This window comes from Oryzias melastigma, linkage group LG18 (assembly GCF_002922805.2).
Source record: "Oryzias melastigma strain HK-1 linkage group LG18, ASM292280v2, whole genome shotgun sequence".
Lineage (NCBI taxonomy): Eukaryota > Metazoa > Chordata > Actinopteri > Beloniformes > Adrianichthyidae > Oryzias > Oryzias melastigma.
Genome location: NC_050529.1, coordinates 20,451,613 through 20,473,655, shown reverse-complemented (window position 1 = coordinate 20,473,655; position 22,043 = coordinate 20,451,613). Strand labels below are relative to the sequence as shown.

At 41.1% G+C, this 22,043-nt stretch overlaps 1 protein-coding gene across 2 annotated transcripts; it reads right to left on the bottom strand.

Annotated features, from left to right (window-relative positions):
• Positions 1-4,030: 4,030 nt before the first annotated feature.
• znf16l (zinc finger protein 16 like) lies at positions 4,031-21,163 on the bottom strand. 2 transcript variants are annotated; one of them, XM_024287852.2, is made up of 5 exons: positions 20,300-21,160; positions 14,090-14,302; positions 10,746-10,847; positions 10,556-10,659; positions 9,639-9,983 (listed from the first exon to the last, which is right to left on the bottom strand). In XM_024287852.2, the coding sequence occupies exons 1-5, from the start codon at positions 21,045-21,047 to the stop codon at positions 9,837-9,839; spliced, it is 1,314 nt and encodes a 437-aa protein (XP_024143620.1). In that variant the 5' UTR covers positions 21,048-21,160; the 3' UTR covers positions 9,639-9,836. The 2 variants fall into 2 exon arrangements, with proteins under 2 accessions (XP_024143619.1, XP_024143620.1); XM_024287851.2 differs by lacking the exons at positions 9,639-9,983; positions 10,556-10,659; positions 10,746-10,847 and adding an exon at positions 4,031-8,140 and having other exon boundaries at positions 20,300-21,163.
• Between the last annotated feature and the right edge of the window lie 880 nt (positions 21,164-22,043).

Sequence of the window (22,043 nt, the reverse complement as noted above, 5' to 3'; positions counted from 1 at the left end):
GTGGGCACGGTAGAAGGAGGATATGAGGGAGGGGTCCAGGATGAGAGAGCGGGAGACCCAGGACCGCTCCTCAGGACCGTAACCCTCCCAGTCCACCAGGAACTGGAGGCCCCGCCCACGGCGCCGGACGTCCAGGATCCGACTAACCGTGAAGGCTGGGGTGCCGTCAATGATACGGACGGGTGGAGGGGCCGCGGACGGCGGGCACAGCGGGCTGTCAGCGACAGGCTTGAGCTGCGAGACGTGGAAAGAGGGGTGGATCCGAAGGGCAGGAGGTAGACGGAGACGGACACAGGACGGGTTGATGACCTTGTCGATCTCGTAGGGTCCAATGAAGCGGGGAGAGTTTGCGTGACGAGGCCTGGAGGGGAACATGGCGAGAGGAGAGCCAAACCTTCTGTCCTACACGATAGTCCGGAGCAGGGACACTCGGCAATAGCGCAGTTGCGGTCCTTCGTCCGCAGGAGGGCTGCCTTAGCCTGGCGCCAGATGCGTCGGCACCGCTGGAGATGGTGGGTAACTGAAGGCACGGCTAGGTCAGCCTCCTGGGAGGGAAACAGAGGGGGAGAGTATCCCAGGGACGCCTCGAAAGGCGAGACGCCGGTGGCAGTGGATGGATGGGTGTTGTGAGCATACTCAACCCAGACGAGGAATGACGACCAGTCAGAGGGGTTCTGAGCGGCGACACAGCAAAGGGCGGACTCTAGCTCCTGATTAGCCCTTTCAGCTTGTCCGTTGGATTGGGGGTGATATCCGGACGTGAGGCTGACCGTAGCACCTAGGGCAGAACAAAAGGCTCTCCACACTTGGGAGACGAATTGAGGACCACGATCAGAGACAATGTCATGAGGAATCCCATGGTGGCAAAAAACATGGTTGACCAGTATTTCGGCCGTCTCCATGGCCGAGGGGAGCTGAGGCAGAGCAATAAATTGAGCCGACTTGGAGAATCGGTCAATAACGGTGAGGATGAGAGTGTGACCGTTCGAGGGGGGTAGGCCAGTGACAAAATCCAATGCAATATGGGACCAAGGACGGCTGGGTGTGGGTAAAGGGTGGAGCAGACCTGATTGAGGAGTACTGGTAGTCTTGGCTCTGGCCCAGGTAGAACATGCTGCAATGTACTCGCGGACGTCCTTCCGCATGGAGGGCCAGAAAAACCGTCTAAGCAGCAGGGCCAGGGTTCTATGTACTCCGGCATGACAGGATATGCGGGAGTGGTGGCCCCAGGTGATAACGTCAGACCTGAGGGTAGAGGGGACAAACAGGGTTCCAGGTGGGCACGATACATGATTAGGTTTCTCACCTTGAGCTTGACGTACACGGGCCTCAATCTCCCAGGTTAACAGTCCCACAATACAGTTGGGAGGTATTATGGTAGAGTCCGTGGAACCCTCCGTGGAGTTGAACTGCCTGGAGAGAGCGTCGTGTTTGACGTTGCGGCTACCAGGACGGTAGGTTATGGTAAAGTTGAAACGGTCGAAGAAGAGGCACCAACGAGCTTGGCGTGAGTTGAGTCTTTTAGCGGAATTTTAGGCTATTTCGGAGTTTAGCTTGTATTTAAGAAATGTGCTAGCCTTTTTGGCTAGTACTGGAGTTTTTTATGCTAATTTGGAGTTTAGCTTCTATTTTAGCAACATGCTATCGTTCTTGGCTAATTTGTTATCTACTTTGAAGGAATGTTACAAAAGATTTCCAGGCTAATTTTTGCTGAAGTGTGATTTTTTTTGACATTTTTTATCTTAATCAATAGAAAGATCAATTAATTGTGTTTCTTTCTGTCACTTTCTTCACTTTTAGGCTGAGCTCTTGTCTCACGTCATCAAGCTGGAAGACAGCCTGGTCACAAACTGCACATTTCTCATCAGTCTGTGGTAAAAAGCACCGTTTCATGGATGTTTGTGATTTCAGCAACATGAGGACTTCAAACATCTAAAATAACAGATGAAGGCTACACAAACTGCAGAAGATAACTGTACTCTTGTGACACGATGATTACTGGCCAAATGTGGATTTTTCTTTATCGACTCCAGAAATAATCTACTAACAACTGCAGCTTTCAGCCCCAAAAAGACAAGTAGATAAAGGTAGAGTGTACTTTTATCACACCTGCAGAGAGGACTTTTCTTTTCTCTGGTACGTGATTTTCTGTGTGTCTAATTGAAGGGTAGGCAGTGGTTTGAGTCAACATTATCCAACTCGAAATGTTTTTGTTCAAAACTACAAATTTGTGGCAATTTTTTTTCTTTTTGCTTGCTTTTGTTACCACGGCAACAGGAGGCACTGCCAAGACGGCATCGCCGTTCCTCGGCGAGCCGGACATTTGTCATAAACGCACAGTGATTGGCTGCTTTCCAATCTACAGAGAAACTGTTGAAATCAAGCGGCATAAAAATAGCAACACTGGGAACAAACATGGAGTCGCTGCACATTTGAATCTATTCACTTGAGTATTTTGAATCTTTTTCGTGATTCACAGTAAAACATTTCCCCAGAAGACTAAGATAAGACTTTTATTTTTCATCCCACTCGAGAATATTTGGAGGCTTATAGCAGCACAAAAAACAGCATTGAAAAATGAAAAGCAGACCTTAAATGTTTAGAGTAAAAGCAAGAAAAGCAGCATTAAGATAAAAATAAGAAATATTTGAAATAAGAATTGGAGAATTATCCGTCAGTGTGGGTCACATGATCACAGCTCTTTCTTCTTGAACTATTCTCGTAGTTTTTTTTTTTACATTTAACTACCTCAACTCAGCTATCAGTCCGTAAGCCTCACCTTGACCTCTTCTGCAGACTTTTCCAAGATGTCTGCCCCAAATAAACAAAACACGTTGGTGTGACGATGATCAAATTATTTTTCAGGCTTCCTCTGAAAGTACTTGACAAGAGCTGGTTTTGTGTGTTTATTATAACAAAAAGTAAGTTACACATTTAGCCAGAAAATGTGAAAATAAGAGTTTTGTAAACTCTACAAAAGTGCACAAAAATTCAGTAAAAAGAGATTCTTATTTTCATTTTTTTCTCATATAAACTTATATAATTATTACAAAATATGGTAAAGGTCTTTTCAGGTCTGTTCAAACCTCCATAATCTATTTCTATGTATATAATATGCTCTATTTGTTGGGAACATATTTCAATGTGTGTCCTCCACTGTTGAAGAACATTTGTAATTGTGTTTGTGATACGTTTCTTTGCTGAACGGCCTCAATTTGTTGGTCTTAATTCAAAAGCATTCTCTGGGTTATCTGAAATAAACCTTTAAATTTCCAGTTCTGTGTGTGCTTTCATGCTGATAATAAGTGGCCATCAAATACTGTCACTCAAAAATAATTATAACAATAATAATAATTAGGGCTGGGAATCGATTAAAAATATTTAACTAATTATTCACAAACCTGGAAAAAAATTAATCGCAATGATTGTTTTTTTTTTGTCACAGTATTTGCTCACCACTTACTATCTGTGAATAATCACAAAATGAAATCACACACATTTAGACTGTTTATTTTTAATAATTGCTGTCAATCGATAAAAAACATTAATCTGACTAATCATGTTTAACAAGGTACACTTTATATGGCAATAAGCAGCTCTTTTTCTTGAAAAACAAAAAAAAACAAACTAAAAGAAACAATACAAATGATCCAAAAAGCAATCTTTTGAACAAAAAAAGGCCAGAGAGAATATTTGTCCTTATTTTTTATCGTGTGAAATTTTTAAATTTATCAAGTGACCATCGTATAAGGGGGACAATACCATCTAACACACGCTGTGGACGCCTGAACCGCTAAAAAACAGTTTTTTAGCTATGTGTAATTAATTTGCGTTAATGAAAATTACGGACCATCTCAGGATCCAACACGGCGACAGACATATCACGGACAAATAGCGACTCAAGTGACTTAATTTGGTTGGAGCGGCATACGACAAATTTTCTATGGATGACATCACATTAAAATGCTCCAGTTTTCCTATACAGTAACATTTTTGTTATTTCATGACACACAAGAAAAACACACATTTGTTGGCATTAGGTTCTGAGTTTATTAGAAAGTAGATGTTTTTACACTTACTTTGAGGTTTTACAGCAAAGTCTGGTTAAAAACAAGCTAGAGCAGAGTTACATTCTCTGAAGCAGAACCACTGACACACAATGAGGACATCGTCTTTCTGTTTGTTTGAGGGGGGTTTGGGACGGGGTTAAACATTTTTTTTTTATTATCATACATACAGACATACAGATTAATCTTGTGTCAGAATCAGTCATTTTATTTTGAAATAAATCGTGTCGATAAAACAGTCTCCAAGAGAAATCTGCTTGTAGTTACACAGTAGATCCACTTGAGGGAACTAAACTTCCAGCTTCTTGAAAACAATTCCTATTCATCTGCCTTCTACAGCAGTTGTTGGCAGTGTCTCCAATTAGAGTTTATCCACTGCGTTGAGTTTTCTCAATCGGCTGTTTCGTGCATACCTGTGAGTACAATACTGCCACCTTCAGGCAGCGTGGTGTGCTCGCACAACATCGGGTGGTCAGACACACTGACGGTTACCACATTTCAATTAGTTTAAATAGAAATGATAAATAATGAAGTCCTACTAGTAGACAGGAAGGACAATGTTTATTATAAACTCCACACAACGTATGGGTTCATTCTGTCATACAGGACCCCATTTCATTTATGTATCCACGTATCCAGGCACACAAAAATCTGATAATTGAAAGTAATCTGACAAGAACATTTACCGTACTTTCTAGAGTATAAGTCACAGTTTTTTTTATAGTTTAGCCAGGGTGTGACTTATACTCAGGAGTGACTTATTTCTGTTTTTAATGCATACATAAGCGCATATATTTGTTATTTTCCCTGTAAACATCAGTTGTCCTTTAGCAAATGTTTCCTCTAACAACCACTAGAGATCTCTGCATCTGAAGTATTTGCTATTGACAGTGGCAGAAGAAGTGTCGTCCAAAACAAACATGGAAGAGAATCTGATTGTTTTCCTCTTAAACTTTGGGCGTATTTATTCTGAAATGTCAGACTCCTAAAAGTCCAACTTATTTATGGTTTTCCTCTTCTTGATTTTTGCTCTTGCGACTTATACTCTGTAAAGTATGATATTGTGATCATAAAGATATGTCTACATGGTAGTCATTGATGTGTTTTATTTCAAACTACAAGGATATGGAATGACTTTTCTTTCAAACCTACCACTACTATCCAAACCCTCAATTGTCTGTTCTTTATACACAGCATCTCCGAAGGTCATAGTCATAGAATGTCAGGATGTTTGATGCACACAAAGCCAACGAGGCAATCCCATGGATTTAGCTTAACCAGGTGATATATTGGCGATACATTTTCTTTTGTCCGAGTTGGTTTCCCCCCACATCTCTCCGAGTAAACAAGTGGAGACTGTAAAGCAGTGGTCCCTAAACATTTTGCATCTGTGGACGACGTACGTTTGTGACGCAACAAAGCGCTGCTTTCGACAAGCGGTTTTGAACGCCCAAGAACTGTGCTTTTGATAGGTGGTTTATAAGCGATAAAACACTGCTTTTTAGGCCCGTTTGGGACAACGCAAGATACCGTAATTTAAGTGCTACTTTTAAAACTTGCGTTAAAAGCGGAATTTTTCATGGCCAATACCAGTTTTTTACGGCGCTATTACTGGCGATTATTGACCGCTTTGGCTTGCCATAACCGTCCGCATCTCCACATGCACGCAGTTATCTGCACGCGTCGCCCAACCGTCCTTCCCCCCACCCCCGTCCTGCTCTCTGCACACTGCTCCTCTTTTTCTTTTCCAATGGAAGTGCTTGCATGAATCTGGTTTACAACTTCAAAAAATAACTCTCAACCATTGACAGTAGAAACAATGTGGTCCAAACAGGAAGTACCCGCTGGTTGCACGGAGGCCAAAGTCCCATAGACTTCCATTGAGACATAGAACACTTCTCAGTCATTTATTTGTCAGAATAACCATTCTTGCTCTGATACAATCTTCTTAACACTTTCTGGATAATTTTTTTAAAGATATTTTTTTCTTTATTGCAATTTATTCAAGTTGTAAACTAGATGTCTCAGTAAAAGCATGTGGTACCCGCTGGCCCCACCTCGAACATTTGATTGACATATTCTCCCAAGCTCACTTTCAGTGGGAGGGGTGTGGTCTTTGAACAAGCTCACTCATAATTGGCAACAGTACTTCCTCTGAAGACGTGATTTAGACCAATCACTGTTGAATGGTTGCAATATGGCAGTAGATGTATCAGGAAGTGAAGGCGAAGGCTCTGGCCTGATTTTGCAAGGGTTAAAGGTAAGGCATAACCTTAACTCTTTGATATGTCCAGTAATATATATATATATATATACTGTCAATGTTTGACATCTGAACACGTGCTGATAGCTGAACTTTGACCAATCAGGGAATTGGATTTGGTAGTGACGTATGGATGCCGTCCATTTCTAGTTCACGGAAGTGCTAACTGTTTGAAAATTGATCATAGAGGAGAATTTAAGAATTGTTGAAATTCTATGACACAAAATGTTTCATATATCAGAATAGAGCTGTGAAAGAAAAAGCCTGAAGCAAGATTTGGACAGATTTGGACCACTGATATTTTGCACCAAGCCTCTTCCAACTATGAGGACATGTGCTAGTATTAGGTAGCGACAGTCCAGTGGGAACACCGTACACTAAAAGCATTCCCAGTGTGGTCTGTATCGTATTTGAAGCTTTCACACAAAAGTAAACTGCACCACAGTTTATTTGCAAATCTGGGTTCACCTGTTTGGTCTTCATTAGAGTTCCGGGGAGCTTTCTTACTTGCAAAATTTAAAAAATAGTTGTATTATTCAAGGAAAATTGGACTTGATCAACCCAGCTGGTGTGAATGAACCCTTAAAAAGTAACTTAGATGCTTTGCAGATTGTAGACAGAAACAATGAGGTCCTTGATGACTTCCATGAGGAAACACTCGTCATCAGACATAAGTAACACTGTTTTGGAGGTAATCTGCCTTCAAGAGAAATTACATTTTGCATTGACACTCAGCAGTAGTTTGGGTGTCTGACCTCATCTGCCTCACATGTAACATGTATCTCACTTTCCATTTAGTCGCTCCTCTCAAGGGAAAATTGACTGCTGGGTATTCCCCTTTCATACTATGACACTCATGGAGGTCACCGGGAAACTTGGTTATGTTGCTACACGCCAGAACAGAAGCTCGGAAAAAAAAGTCTACCATATGTCCCGACCTCCCACCAGAACCACGTGTTCCGTTCACTTTAGCAAACCTCTAGAAATCTGAGCAGTTTTTGAGATGGCGTTTATTTTTGAAAGTACAGGAGCTGGAGGAGGGCGTTCAGTCTGATGTTTCAGCGGCACATCCGCACCCATTCTCCACATGACCCGCGCCTCCCACTGCCCCGACAGTCCGAGAGCAGCATCTTGGCCCGTGAGGATGAACAGACTTATGACTGTGCTGGGATGCAGCGGTGGCTTTTGTAAGTACCTAGGTGGCGGAAGCTCCGCCCACACTGCTGGCAGTAGTAGGGCGTGGCGCCGCTGTGGATCCTTTGGTGGGTGTAGAGGTTCCCCAGCTCTTTAAAGCGCCGGCCGCACTGGGGGCAGGCGTATGGGCTCTCACCCGTGTGCACCCTCTGGTGTCTCTTGAGTCCGGACAGAACCGAAAAACCTTTGCCGCACTGTGGACACGGGAAGGGGCTTTGGGCGCCACTGTGCACCAACCTGTGGCTTTTTAGGCGGGCGGCGTGGCGAAATCTCTCCCCACACTCCGGACACATGAAGGGTTTCTCCCCTGTGTGGATGCGCTGATGCTGCCGCAGGTTGCCCAGATAGTTAAAATGACGACCGCAGTCGCCGCATTCGTACCCGCCTTCAATCTTGATCTCCTTTTTCATGGGTCCGCCTCCTTGGCCCGCCCCTGAGGGACTGCCGTTGTTGTCGCCCAGGCTACCGTTTCCCACAGCGTTGGAGGTGGACTGCTGCTCCTTTATGGCCGAATCGTCGGCGTGTATCAGTCGGATGTGTTCCTCCAGGTACAGGGAGTCGGGGCAGAAGGTTCCACACAGAGAGCAGATGTAGGGGTGTCCTGTAAACTCCTGACCTGGAACAGCAAACGCGACAATGTTAGCAACCGCTAAGGTGGACTATATCAGAACACAGAAAATTACAAAAAAAAATGTCTGTCAATCCAGAAAATTCATGCCTGTGAGTACGTAGAAATCATATAAAAATGCTAATTTAGTCAGCAATGTATGTATAGGTCGAATGGCATTAGCATTAGCCGTGAAATGGTAAATCCCATTATACGTTAGCATCAAGATAGCGGACTTTAGCTTTATGCATTAGATTGATCTCTACTTTTATGGATCAAATCGATCTAAAAATCTTAGACATATTTAGATTAATTAATTGATTCTATCAACCCTTGTGGCCCACACAGGAAGGGCCACAAGCTCCCTGCTCCACTCCATTCCGATGAATCCACTTGTAGACGACCTGATCCATGAACGTTTTTGTTTTCCTTATCTCATCTTATATCTAGATCAAAACTGTGCAGCTGAACAGCTCCAATATTGCACACCATCTTTATTTCACCGCTTATATTAGCTTGGGGGTGTGAGGGGCTATAAGCTAGAGGGAGGGAGTATAAACAGCAGGGGGAAGGCTGGATGCCAAAAGTCCCGTCAACAACTCAGAAGTAAATTTCTAATGAACTCCTGATGCTCTGAAGGAACTATGTTCTAGAAAACAACAAGTTTTTTTTATTTTAGCCAAAAACAACATCATATTATATGATGTAACCAATATAAAGGTATTGCTGTTTCATAAAAAGATAAATAAATTGAAAAACAAAACTACAAGTATTATTATTTTTATACTATTAAAGTCATTTAAGGTTTAAGTTGATTTATTCTGGGATAACGTTAATTAAAAGTGAGGTCATCTGGACCCCACAAGACAGCAACTTTCTTTTCCAATGATATTTTTTATCTTCACTGGTGTCCGTGGAAGACATAAAATCCTGTTCACCTTTGTCATGGGAGGAATCACACATCAATATAAGGGTCGGGTCATCTGGACCCCATAAGAGCGCACAAGGAAGCAATACAGGCTACCATCCTAAACAGTAGTATGGATTCAAATCTGGATTCCAACAGGACTGATGGATTTAAAACCTTGTTCTGGCTGTTCTCTTGAGCAAGACCTTTGACCTCCAAAACAGGGGGCTCTGTTGTATCGGATAGCTTCAATATGATACGGTGGGAGAGGTGAACTACTTCCACGAAGAAGAACACTTCGGCACATCAAAAATTAGTGTTTTTTTTTTTTTTTTATTATAAAGAAGTCCCAATGTGGTACCTAAAGAAATTAAATAAGTATGCTGCTAGTTTGAACTCTACAAGGGACAGCATGGTTGTTCATGGGTCAAACTGGCCCCAATGAAATGTATTCATTTTACACCATCTTTAATTCAACTTCACTATTATATAATGAAGTAAATATCGTTGTTTTTCCAATCTTTAATTATATGTCCATTGGAAAAACACAATCTTCAATTCCAGATCAAACTGACTAGGTCATTGATGAGACAGGAGAACTTGTGTAGAAAATACACTTTATTAAAGCAATGTTTTGGACCAGACATTGACAAAACAACAGCAGACATGTGTAACATGAGCTTAGTGTATGTGCCTCAGCCTCCACAGTTACACCAGTGATTCGTCACCACACTGTGACGCTAAACATTGAGCAACAGTAAGGAGTCACAAACACACGAGATGATGGCAAAGCTACACCTACACAGCACATGGGTAACAGTTCATCACAGTGTGCTTTCTGCAAATGAACTTCCCACACTTTGAACAGGTCGTGCTGGTCTTGACATCATCGGATGACTTGCAGAACTTGCATCGTCGTCTCTTCCGTTTCTCTCCAGCACCAACCTGAAACACAACCATGATTACTCTGATTGTTTTTGATGACACCAAAATACATTTATTGGGATTCTGATTATCCAATCTAGTTTGGATTATTTTGGCAGTACTTTCAAACAAACAAAAGAAACTGTTCTGATTTAGGTTCTAAGTGTGTAAATATGTACCGATAATTGCTTTGAAAAAAACTGATTTTAATGATCACAAAGAATATTTTTACTGCTTTGTTCACTAATTTCTGACTTTATTTGGTCACCAGTTTTTTTTTAATTAAAAGGATGACTAATATGACGTTTTACAGCCTCTTTAAACAAAAATAAAAGATCGATACTTGGTAAGAACTCATCGAGAATCAATTGCAGGACTAAATATCGCGATATATCACAATATCGATATTTTGGAACACCCCTAGTTCATAGGACTTTATGTCATTATATGATTCATTTCCACAGAAATGTATTTTTCTAATCTGCTGTATGTTCTACCATTGTTAGACATTAAAGATCACATCTTTTTTTTTCCAGTCTAATCAACGACACTGACAAGTTGTTCCAGCCCTGATCTGATTCTCGCACACTTACCTGACAAACAGGAGGAAGAAGTGACGCTCTCATCCAGCTCTCCCCCAACGGAGCTTGAATTCTCGGTATATGCCACGTCTGTTGGTTCCAGTCAGGAAAGATCTCTGTCCAAATGACAAATTTGTTGTAGGCTCACACGTTTTTTTCAGGTTGTTAAAAGATGGCCGGCGGCCTGCGCGGGGACATTTACTTGGAGCCGCAGAAGCTCGAGACATTGCCGGATCGTCCAGCCCTCTTTGGTGGCCCAGTAGTCTCGGATCGCACGTGGATTCCCGTCTGTTGATTTCGGCATCTACGCACAAAGTGCTCATGAGAAAACTTTTGCAGTTTTTTTTCTACAGTAAGACACGGCGTCTGTGAAGCAGAAATGAAGACTTGGATTTAGTCTTAGACTTCAGTGGCACCTAATCCAAAAACTTCAGACCCAGCGTCAGTGACTTGACTTGAAGTTTGGTGATCAGTATTGGTTTGTCTATTCTTATACTTAAGCTCCAGCACATGGTTATCAAAATAAAAGCTCTCTTTGCAATTATTTTGCATTGGGGAAGCAGAAACACAAACTTCCTGGTGTTGTGCTCCTTAAGCTCTTTCAAAGTAGCTGATTGACAATTCAAGGCAAAATAAATATCTTAAAATGACAGCTTGAGCTTGATGTTGAACACAAAGACATCGCCCCTGATGTGTAAAGAAGGGTCTATGACCATCTCTGCTGTAAAGACATAGGAGTTCAGTTCAGGCTGGCCTATTTAAAGTTTTTCAGTATCTGTACCGATGGTAGTCCTTACTACTTTGGTGTTGATTTCTCACCAAATTTTGTCCATCTGTACTAATCTTGTTAGATTTTAACCAAAAACACATCAAATATAAACAAGACCAGCTCTACATTGCCACATTTCATATAAACCAGTACTTCAAACCAACGGTTTTCCAGATCTACATGAAGATAAAGACCAAACACTGTACTGTATAGCATCAAAGGTGTTTCAGATTAACATTGTGTCTTTGGCCAAATCTGAACCTCTATGACTCCTCCCTATTGCTCCAATTATAGGGACATTTGAAGGTGTAGTAGTTCTCCAAACAGTTTTTTTTTTTAGAGACGTTTACTCTTAAATGTAAGTAATGAGTTCTAGCATTACTTTGGAAAGTTATATAACCGATGCTATGCTATTCCTGAGCACTGGCAGTTACGCGCTAACGTAGATGACTATTAATAGAGTCATTGAGCGTTGGTAGTAACGTCTGAATTCGAAGACACTATTTTTCCATATCTCTCTGTTTGGAGGGTTAAATGTAGATCAGGGATAGACAACTCCAGGCTTTGAGGGCTAAAGTGTCTGCATGACATGCAATAGCCACTGGCTATTTCCTGTTTGGAACACGAGGGGTCCAGTTGTCTTATACTTGCGGTTAGGTAACTCCAGGCCTCAAGGGTCGCAGTATATGCATGATTTCCAGATATCTAAGCCCTACACATGACTGATTACCTGGTCCAGGTGTGTCCAGCCAATTAAAATACCCCAGAGCAGGGTATGTTGGAATACATGCATGAATGTGACCTTTGAGGCCTGGAGTTGTCCATCCCTGATGTAGGGATAGGGAGAAGCTGTAGTGGTAGGGAACTAATTCAGATTCAGGATACGTCTCATTCATTTCCAGTAAGTTTCAAACTAACCACAGAAAGTTGTAGATTTGTGACAAAATATTTCCATTTTACTTAACTTTGAATCCAGACTGAACTAAAGCTAAACTTCAAAAATTTCTTGCTCTTTCCCAATTTACACGATTGACTGTATAAGACAGGGATCGGCAACTCCCGAGCTGCATTCCTGCATGTGTTCCAACATACCCTACTCTTGCATGTTCTAATTGGAAGAACCAGGTAAACAGTCATGAATAGGGCTTGAATATCTGGAAATCATGCAGATACCTGGAGTTACCTAACCGCAAGTATAAGACAACTGGACCCCTCGTGTTCCAAACAGGAAATAGCCAGTGGTCCCAAGAAGTCAAGATCCCATTGACATCTGCTGAGCTGTATAATTGTAATGCTTTTACTTTTGCTCGTTTTTCATGAGTCAAAGATCCAAAAACATTTTATACAAATACAAAATACCATTTTTCTTTCAACTATCGAAAATGTGTATAAATCTGTGATAGTGTGATAGTAGATGATGTCTCACAGATGTGCCATATCAAGATAAAGATTAGATAGATGTGCCTTAGATTGCCCACAATAAAAAACTGAAACGTCCAGTTTTGTTTTGTTGGAGAGGTCTGGGGACTGGTCAGTTTCTAGTGTGACCACTGTTTCCCTTATGCAGTACAACACATCTACATAGCATAGAGTTGATGAGGTTGTGGATGGTGGAGTGTTGGTCCACTCCTCTTCAACGGCTAAACGAAGTTGCAGAGTAGATATTGGCAGGAACTGGAACACGTTGTCGTTTACGCCGAACTTCTATGAATAGAATCTACTTCCTCTGTTGTGACTAAAGTTGCTTCCAAAGTTTTTCCTCACAAAGTTGTCAGCATTGCTTCAGGTGAGTTCAAGAACACTATAGGAGAGATTGTGTGTCTGTGTTTGATCAAACGTCTCATAGTCATTAAGAACAGAGAAATTTGACTTATTTTGAGAAGAACTCGCACCGGACTCTCTGCTGACTGACCTCTCATGTCTCATGTTAGCCTCTAGAGCAAAAATGCCGTCATTCTTTATCATCAAATACAGCAGAAGAGGAGCCTGTATTTGCTTTTGTCACAGAAAACAGTCTTTAGGTATGTAGAGCCTTTGTGAACTCTCACCTGCCCGACTTTCCTCCAAACACACTGAACCAGAGCCTTTTTGGTGGCTTGTCAACTTAATATCACAAAGCTCAGTGATAGTAATGCTGTGAGTCTCTATGGAGAAGAAGAAGTAAAGATGCTTTCAGGTACCTAGGAGCTCCTCAGAACACTAAGGCAGAACCTCATCCTTCAGGAGATAACGGTCTGGTTTCACCAGGGTAACCCTCAGAGAGCCCTGCTGCTTTGAATTGGATGCAAAGTACCAATGCCTGTCTGAGATATACAAGGACCAATATTTAAAAAGGGAAAAAAAACTGCCTGGAAACTGGCTGGACACCAGGACATTAAAGATGCTCACAAACTGGACACTGTTAATATCCAGAGGCAGCGGCATACCCGAGTTTCAGCTTGAAAAGCTCAGTTTGCTGTAGTTTTAGCAAACACTTCTATTCATTATGTTCAATCAGTCTTGACATAATTTGACTTCTAAACTGAACAGCTTAACTGTTTCCAGTAATTATCCTGACCCTTTCAGGTAGCGGATGGCAAGTCCTGGTCCATTTGTTCAGACTGGACAAACGGAGCCGGAATGATCACACCGGTCAAGCATCGTTCAGCCGCCACTTTCAACCTGTCCTGCTAGTACACGTCATGTATGCACGCGGTGGAGCCTCAGATATAAACGTTTCTGTTCAATTCCCCCATTCCTGATGCGGTAGGGTCTGTGTTACCTGGACAGGTTCATACCTGAGTCAGGCGGCTCTGCGGTCCCCTCTAAAGGACTCCCTGTATGTCCGGGAGAGCTCTGGGACGCCATGGAAAACTCTGCAGGCTGGACGTGGGAGACGGAGGCCTGGATCTGCTCCGGTCCGCCGCCTCCAGCGCCGGACAGCTCATCGTCGTTCTCGTCATCCTCCACGTCACTGTGCTGAACGTTTTCCTTGGCAGGTTCTTTCAGCACTAAGACAAAAAGACGGCGGGAAGCCGTAGTTTTAAAAGAGACTCTTCAGAACAGTGCAGTTTATTCCAAAAACCTACAAGTGACCTAAAAACAATGAAATGTACCGTAAGGTGAAAGATCTAAGGCAAAATGAAGCGAAATATATCTAAAAATATGATTTTCTTTACCACCAATACTTGCATTTCTGGAATGGAAACCTGGTAAGTTACATCTTAATGTAAGAATTCATTTGTTCAATTTCTATGACTCTTGTTCAAATTATCAATACAGTTTTAAATATTAAAGAGAATGTGGAACTTGTGTTATTTGAATTAGATCCAATCAAGAGTGTTATGATCTGAAGTGAACCGTTCCAGAACTCTGCACTGATGCTCAGTCCTGACACAAATGTGATCCTCTGTGGACTTTGATGTTTGATTTAGAAATCACTTCAATCGAATTTTTTTAATTTCATCCTTCAAATAAATAAACAATGCATTGAGATTCATTCTTAGCACAACTCAGGAGTTTCTGTTTCCAAAACAGGATTTCAAACTCTTAATTCACAGCTTACAGTGTCCCCTTCAGGCCACAGGGAGTCATGACATATTTCTTTTTCTTAGGCTGTGCTTTCATTGCTTTGATTACACCAGAGCAGTTCATGATATCTTCTCTAAAACACATTTTTAAGCAGGATTTCACAATTTTAATATTTTCATTATAAACCATTGCATTTGTTTTGACAGGTTGTTTGGTGAATCCGTTTTTGTGGTAATATTGCAGTTTTTAAGAAGAAGTTTTTAGGCCTGCACAATTTATCTGCATCCCAATATCAGCATGTGCAATACACATATAAAAAAACTGCTTAAATTGAGATAAATGGATACCTTAAATGTTAAAACATGCAAAAACGATCTTATTACAGCTATTTAACAAATTAAATGGAGCACTTTTCGCATTTGACTAATCCGATGGACCTCTTGTTAGATACTTGCCTCTTACGTAGATGTGGGTCATTTGGAGAATGATTTAAGTTCTGTTGAATTTATTTAAATAAAACTGGAAATGATGAATTAGTTGTTTTGCTACATGATTATGTATTGCAAGTCATATCGTCATTGAAATACTGATCACTAATATCACACACAACAAGTTTCTATTCCCAATCTTCTCATTATGGAGAAAAAAGTTTGCTTGTTTTTTGATTTATTAAGTAATAATTCAAACAGATGAAATTTTCTACGATAAATTAAGATTATTACAAGAGCTTCTTCTCCTTTATCGCCTTTCAGTGGCTTCCTTTAGGGAGCGCAACAGCAAATCAGCCGCCACCATCTTTGGTCTTCCTTACACCATTACGATAATGTCAAAATTTTGTTAAAAATAAATTAGATTATTCAATATCAAATTGATCCTTACTGAGTAAATGGCAAGCCTCTTTCTTTCTGTTCTCCTTATAGACTTTCTATGACATCATCTATAGCCACTGTGCTAATCCTGTTGTAGACATGGAATTGGTTTAGTTGGAAGTTTGATGCCAATCTTTTAAAGAGTTTTAGGTTTGTTTGTTTTGTTCACTTCCTGTCATTTCTGAGCCATTTTAGGATCCACAACAGCATCAAAGCTAAGATCATTGAAAAGAAAGAATGTGTCAAATCTCCCAGATGAAAAACGTGTTATGTAACTGATCTTCTGTTGGCCAAATAAAGACTTATCTTATGTATCTTGAAACTTTTTTTTAATGTTATTTAAAGCAGATAAAAAAACTAAACTTCAGTAGACAGTTTCACCGTTCACACCGGAGTGGGACAGGAGTTAGACTCATACCGTTCTAAGTTAGTACTGAGAGGTCTCAAGAGTGCCAACCACTGACTGTATTAGTGTTTTAGAACTTGTTTTATCTTCATAATTATTTAAATGTTTTTTTAATTTCTAACTTAAGCTATAGTTTACAGATCAGCTTTTCTACCTTTTAAAAACTATTGTTCAGTGTTTATCACCTGCTTCCTGCTCAGAACCAGAATAGGGGATTGTGAGACCCTGTCTTTAGCAGATAAGGAGTGATGCTGTTAAAATGAAGACCATCCTCCACAGGTCGATTACATTAAACCTCTAATCAACTATTCCACTTTGTTTGAATGTTGTAACCAACTATTTGAATTTTTAAATAAAAGGAGTGAGGCGAGAGGCAGTCCTCTGAGGAAAAGGATGGTGGCATTCTTCCCATCGTACTTGTTTCTCCCTTGGGTATAAATAAATCTGCTTGCTGGTGTGGTCTTTTACTGTGTTCTCTAGTGTCAAAGAGAATTTACCTGACGATAAAAGGACTGGACTGAGAACTGGATTTAATAATGGTTGACCTCCAGCTCCAACCAAATGAAGTCAATACAGATGCCACTATGATGGAACCAGACGACATCAGTGAGCAGTGATTGGTCCAAGTCGGTCTGTCCTCGTTTCTATGGCAACCACTCTCACCAATCAGGAGTGAGATGTTGGAAATCCACCTGCTTCCACTCAGAGCGAGCTCAGGAGAATGTGTTAACCAAATGTTTTAGTGAGACTTCTGATTGGTCGGTTTATAACTTGAATAATTTACACTACAAAAATTTGGGTTAGCAAGAAGATTAAAAGAAAAATGTTATTCTGACAAATAGAACTACTGTTTAGTTCTCTATAAAGGTCAATGGGATTCTAGTTTCTTGGAACAAGCAGCTACTTCCTGTTGGAACACCAGGGGGAGGGGTCACTCATTCCAGTTCTTCTATACAGTACAGTCTATGGTGTCAACACACCACCACTATCCCCTCCTCCACACAAATACACCACCAGCCAATAGAAGGCAGGTCAGATCCAGACTCTCAGGCTCCTCCTCCGACATCACCTAGGACATCTGGATCAGCTTTTCCTGAGTTTGACCCTCTGTCCTTTAACCCTTATGCTACCCTAGGCATGTTTACATTAAAGGGGGGTCATCTGGACCCCACAGTGAACTTTGTTTTCAATGATTTTTTATCTTCCCTGGTGCCCGTGGCAGACATGAAATCCTGTCCACCTTTGTTTATCTTTGTCACGGGATGGATCACACATCAATCAGCGGTCGGGTCATCTGGACCCAAAAAGATAGCACGAGGGTTAAAGTCTGTTTGGAGAAGCTTTCTACTGGTTGACAAGAATCTGACATCTCCAACTAAACTAAATAAGCTGAATGTAAAAATAAACAGACTTTAACCAATCTAGTCACTTACTTTTCAACAAGTTGAATTTCTTCTGTTCCAGAGCTGCTGCTGCGGAGGAGGAGGATGTTTCCTTACAGTGTTTGATTTCCAATATTTGTACAAAATAAACTAAATCAACAGTCAGAAGTGGTGATAAACTATTTAAAATGATCTCTTCCCATCTTAATCAGAACAAACAACCACACATTTGGATTTCTGTCCACAGCTTAGAGCACACGTCAAAGTCAAGGCCCGCGGGCCGGATCCGTTTAGAAGTTATTTTAGGTTTAAGTTGATTTATTCTGGAAAAATATTCTTGTCTTTTTATTTTTCATGATTATGTTAAAAAGTTATGTCTTTATAATTTTAAAAATGGGCATTCTGCTAGCTTTTTGGACAATTTTGGCATTTACAACAAATTTTTAGGCTATTTTGGAGTTTAGCTAATATTTCAGCTACATGCTAGCTGTTTCGGCTAATTTAGGCTTTCTTCGGTTTTTTGGGATGTTTTGAAGTTTAGCTCCTTTTCAGCTACATGCTAGCTGCTTTGGCTAAGCTGAGTTTTTTTTTTTTTTAGTTTTTAACACTAATTTGGCATTTAGCTAATATTTTACTTGGCCATCAGCTTCAGTGATTTCAGCTATCAGCACTAGCATTACTGCAGGTAAAGCTATATATCTAGTTCATAATTATGTAAATAAGTTACGGTTTTAAAAATGTAGTTTTAGAGTGTTCAATAAATGTTTATCCTGTTCGGCCCGCGACCTAAGGTGTGTTTTGAATTTTGGCCCCTTGTGCGATTGAGTTCAACACCCCTGACTTAGAGGTTTGTGTCTTTCACCTGACAAAACACTGAGCCCATTCCTTTTTCCTTATTGTGTTCAATTTATTGACTGCATATATGCCGTCAATGGGTTATAAAAAATATCAAACTTGACAGAGAGTGTGATGTCACCCATAGAAAATACCTTAATTCTGGCTCCAGCAAAATGAAGCCAATTCAGTCGTCATTTTTTCAAAATATGGGAAAAATAATGACACCATGTTGGAGCCAGACAACAGTGATTAGTCTGAGTCAGTTTGTGTCAACGTTTCTATGGCAACGCTACAGTCACCAATTAGGAATCAGCGTGTTGGAAGACCACACCCCTTCCACCGAGAGCAGCTCAGGAAAATTGTTCAAGGTGGGGGTCAGCTGGCACCTGATTGGTCAGTTTATAAGTTGAATAATTTGCGATTAAGAAAAAACTCCTTTAAATAAAAATTAGGATTATCAAGAAGAAAATGTATCAGAGCAAGAATGGTTATTCTGGCTAATAAAATAGCTGTTTATTTCTCAATAGAAGTCTATAGGATGGAGCCAGATGCTACTTCCTATTTCAAATGCAAAAGGCGAGGGATCCCTCAGTCCAGTTCTCTATATACAGTCAATGGTAGGACCATGTGTTGGGCAAAACACACCCCACGTTATTCCCGGCACCCTGAATGCCACCATATCTCCACCATCAGAGTGCAAACGTGTGATTATATCAGTGGGTCTCAGCTTTCATTGTTAAAATGGAAATTTTATAATAGAAACTAAACTACATAAAAGCAACTTTCCATAATAATGAATGAATAGAATAGCCTAGAAAAGATTAAATTAAAGACATTTCCTCCCGTGTCCAAAAGGTTACGGGTAATTTAACTGTTTTTTCTAAGCTCCTATGAGGGAGGAGTTTGGACTGGATAATGATAAGTGGATGACTCAATAACATGAGTGGTTTCAGGTCACAGTGACCTCGGAGTTCAGAGAAGGGTTATTATGACCCATTAGGAGTCTTTTGTCCTCGGCTGGAGTGTGAGGATGAGACAGATGTTATAATCACTTCATTCAAACCACCTTTTCTCTCTGTTCTTACAGTGGTTTGTGGCCTTAAGGTGGTAGTGGTCTAATGGAGATAGCCCTAAGTTGTTGAGATGGCCTCACCTACAAAGGTTGTCTGGTTTATTTTTTGTTCTCTTCATTGAAGTTGTGTTGCTGTTGATGGAGTTCACCAATGAGAGTAGCTGTGAGTTGTGTTTTTGGAATGAACCAGTTTTTGTCTGGGGGTTCTAACAGATCTGAAGTGGACCGGGATGCTGCGTTATTTAAAGATCCACTCCGATGAATATTGTGTTTTTATTGCTTGATCATGATCTTGTGGGACTTTTCTGACAATTAAGGATATATGTGAAGAAAATTAAGCACAAAAGTGTGTTTCTTAGTATTACTCTACTCAAACCACTGTAATCAGAAGTAGTGCTGAGTTGATAAATCAATCGATTTGAATTGATTTAAGCATAATAGATCAAAAATTGATTCATAAAAAATTCAATTCATTAACAAATACTATAAAATATTGAAACATAGCCCATGAATATATTTAAAAGCTTGTTAATATACTCAAAATTTTGAAATTTGAAGATTCATTCATTTTTCTATGGGGCATATTTTGCTCAATATTTCAAAAACTTCAAAAGGTTTACGAATACCAAAAAGGCAAGCAGTAATGTCCTGAATGATGTGAACGTTTTGATACCAAGATTGATGAAATTGCAGATTGTGTGATTGCTTACTAAGCATTCACACAATTAAGAAATACTACTTTTCTTAAATATGTCCTCCATCATTGAAAACCATTACAAGAACCTGATAAAAACACAATTTTCATATGAATGGGTCTTTATTTACCCATTAGACTGCTGTATTTCTTTGACATCTTTTACTTCATAATACTTTTTTCTTTCTTTTGGGGTGTTTTGTGTCGTTTTCTCCACCTTTCAGATCGGAGGAGTAGTCCATGGGCGCCATCCACTCGTACTCGTACATCCTCTTGCTGCCGGAGCCCGAGGGCAGCATGCTGAAGATGTCCTCCGCAGCGGCCTCCGCGTCTCCCTGCGCGGGGCCGGAGCTGCCCATGCCGCTGTCCGGCCACAGGTGGAGCGGGTGCGGCTCTGGCTCCGGGGGAGCCGCCTTGTCCGCGTGGCTGAGCTGGTCTTCCGTGTCCGTACAGCCCCTCGAGTTTTTGTCCTTCATTAGGTAATCACAAATCGCATCGATGTTCTCCTTCTTGACCCCGGGGACGGGGGCTTTGACCCTCCGGGGGTCGCTGTTGTTGTGCTTGGACGAGGCGCCGAGGTCGTGTTTCCTGAAGCCGGCCTCCGCGGTCAGCTCCGCGGCAGTCAAGCCGGAGAGGGCGTCTTTAGAGTCCCTCTGGACGGCGTCGAGCCTGGCCTTTAAATCGTCCACTTCCAGGGTTTTCTCGCGCAGCTCCATTTTCAGGACCCGTATTCGGATGCTGACCATCTTGCGGATCTCTGACAGCGCCGTCTCCAGAACCACGGTGATGTTTCTGCCCAGGTGCTCGGCGATTTCGCTGACCGAACACAGCAGCTCTTCGTCGGGCTCCAGCTCCAGGAAATCATCGTCACCGTGACTCGTAGAACCAGAGAAGTCTATGAACGGGCCGCGGAGTTCGGGTGACAGCCCGGTTTCGGCCGAAGTGCGGTTCCTTCTGCGGCTCATCGATGCTGGCGGACCGCGGCCGTTTTTCGCACAGATCGGATAGCTAGCTTAATGCTGCTGCGAAGCTAATGTTTGTGTGACGCCGGAAGAAGGGCCCGGATGTGACGTTACAAAACTTTCAAAATAAAGATATCTAATCACAGACAAAGAACAGTCACTCGTGAGTCAATTAGTATCTTTACATTTTAAAACCCAAAGCTTAAACACACATATTTGCACGTTTATACATCGATTACGAGGTTTCTGCATAAATAATTACTATGTCCCTTTCTAAATTTTAGATAATAAGGAATACCCAGGTGTCCTGCAGATTTAACAAAGAACTCTCTCATATAAAACAGGTGGAACTAGAAGGTTTTTATGACAGGGGGCTTATAAAGAGAAGCTAAAATTATAATATTTCTTCAGTATTTATCTCCGGATAGTAAAATGTGTATTAATATTGCACTTTTCCTCCTTGTTTACGGCTCCAAAGTACTAAAGCATTTCACTCATGCACACAGACATTTACAGAGCCACTACTGGCACCAACCTCAACCACTGAGAGCAATGTGGGGTTCAGTGTCTTGCCCGAAGACAGTTCGACACATGGACAGGGCAGGAAACGAACCTACAATCTTCTGATCAGAGGTGGACCACTCTACTTCTGCACCATGACCACATTGTTAATAATGTTCCAGAGAAATTTTAGAATTTTTTTTAATTTGGTGATCACTGCCAAAAACATGTCCCTTGGAAATATGTCAAATTCTTACCTCATTGGCAGATTTTCTATAAATAAGAAAAAAAAACTGCCAACAGTATAAGAAAAATTATCTTACTATTTTTTTTAAGGAAAAAAATTCTAGTCACTAAATTATGGTCTCTGAAATTTTGCTTTTGAAAAATTTTCTTAGTACGATTACATTTCTTGCCAGACCGAAAATATGACATAAGTACTTGAAACAACGATCTATTAGCTTGGTTAAGATTCTGTTTTTGCAGTGTTCCTGTGCT

Coding starts and splice junctions, on each gene's coding strand:
- znf16l (XM_024287851.2), bottom strand. CDS start 21,047: ATGAGCCGCAGAAGGAACCGCACTTCGGCCGAAACCGGGCTGTCACCC. Junction 14,303..20,299: donor CTACTCCTCCGATCTGAAAG/GTGGAGAAAACG, acceptor TTTTTGTCTTAG/TGCTGAAAGAACCTGCCAAG. Junction 8,141..14,089: donor CGCAGAGCCGCCTGACTCAG/GTATGAACCTGT, acceptor TTGCTGTTCCAG/GTCAGGAGTTTACAGGACAC.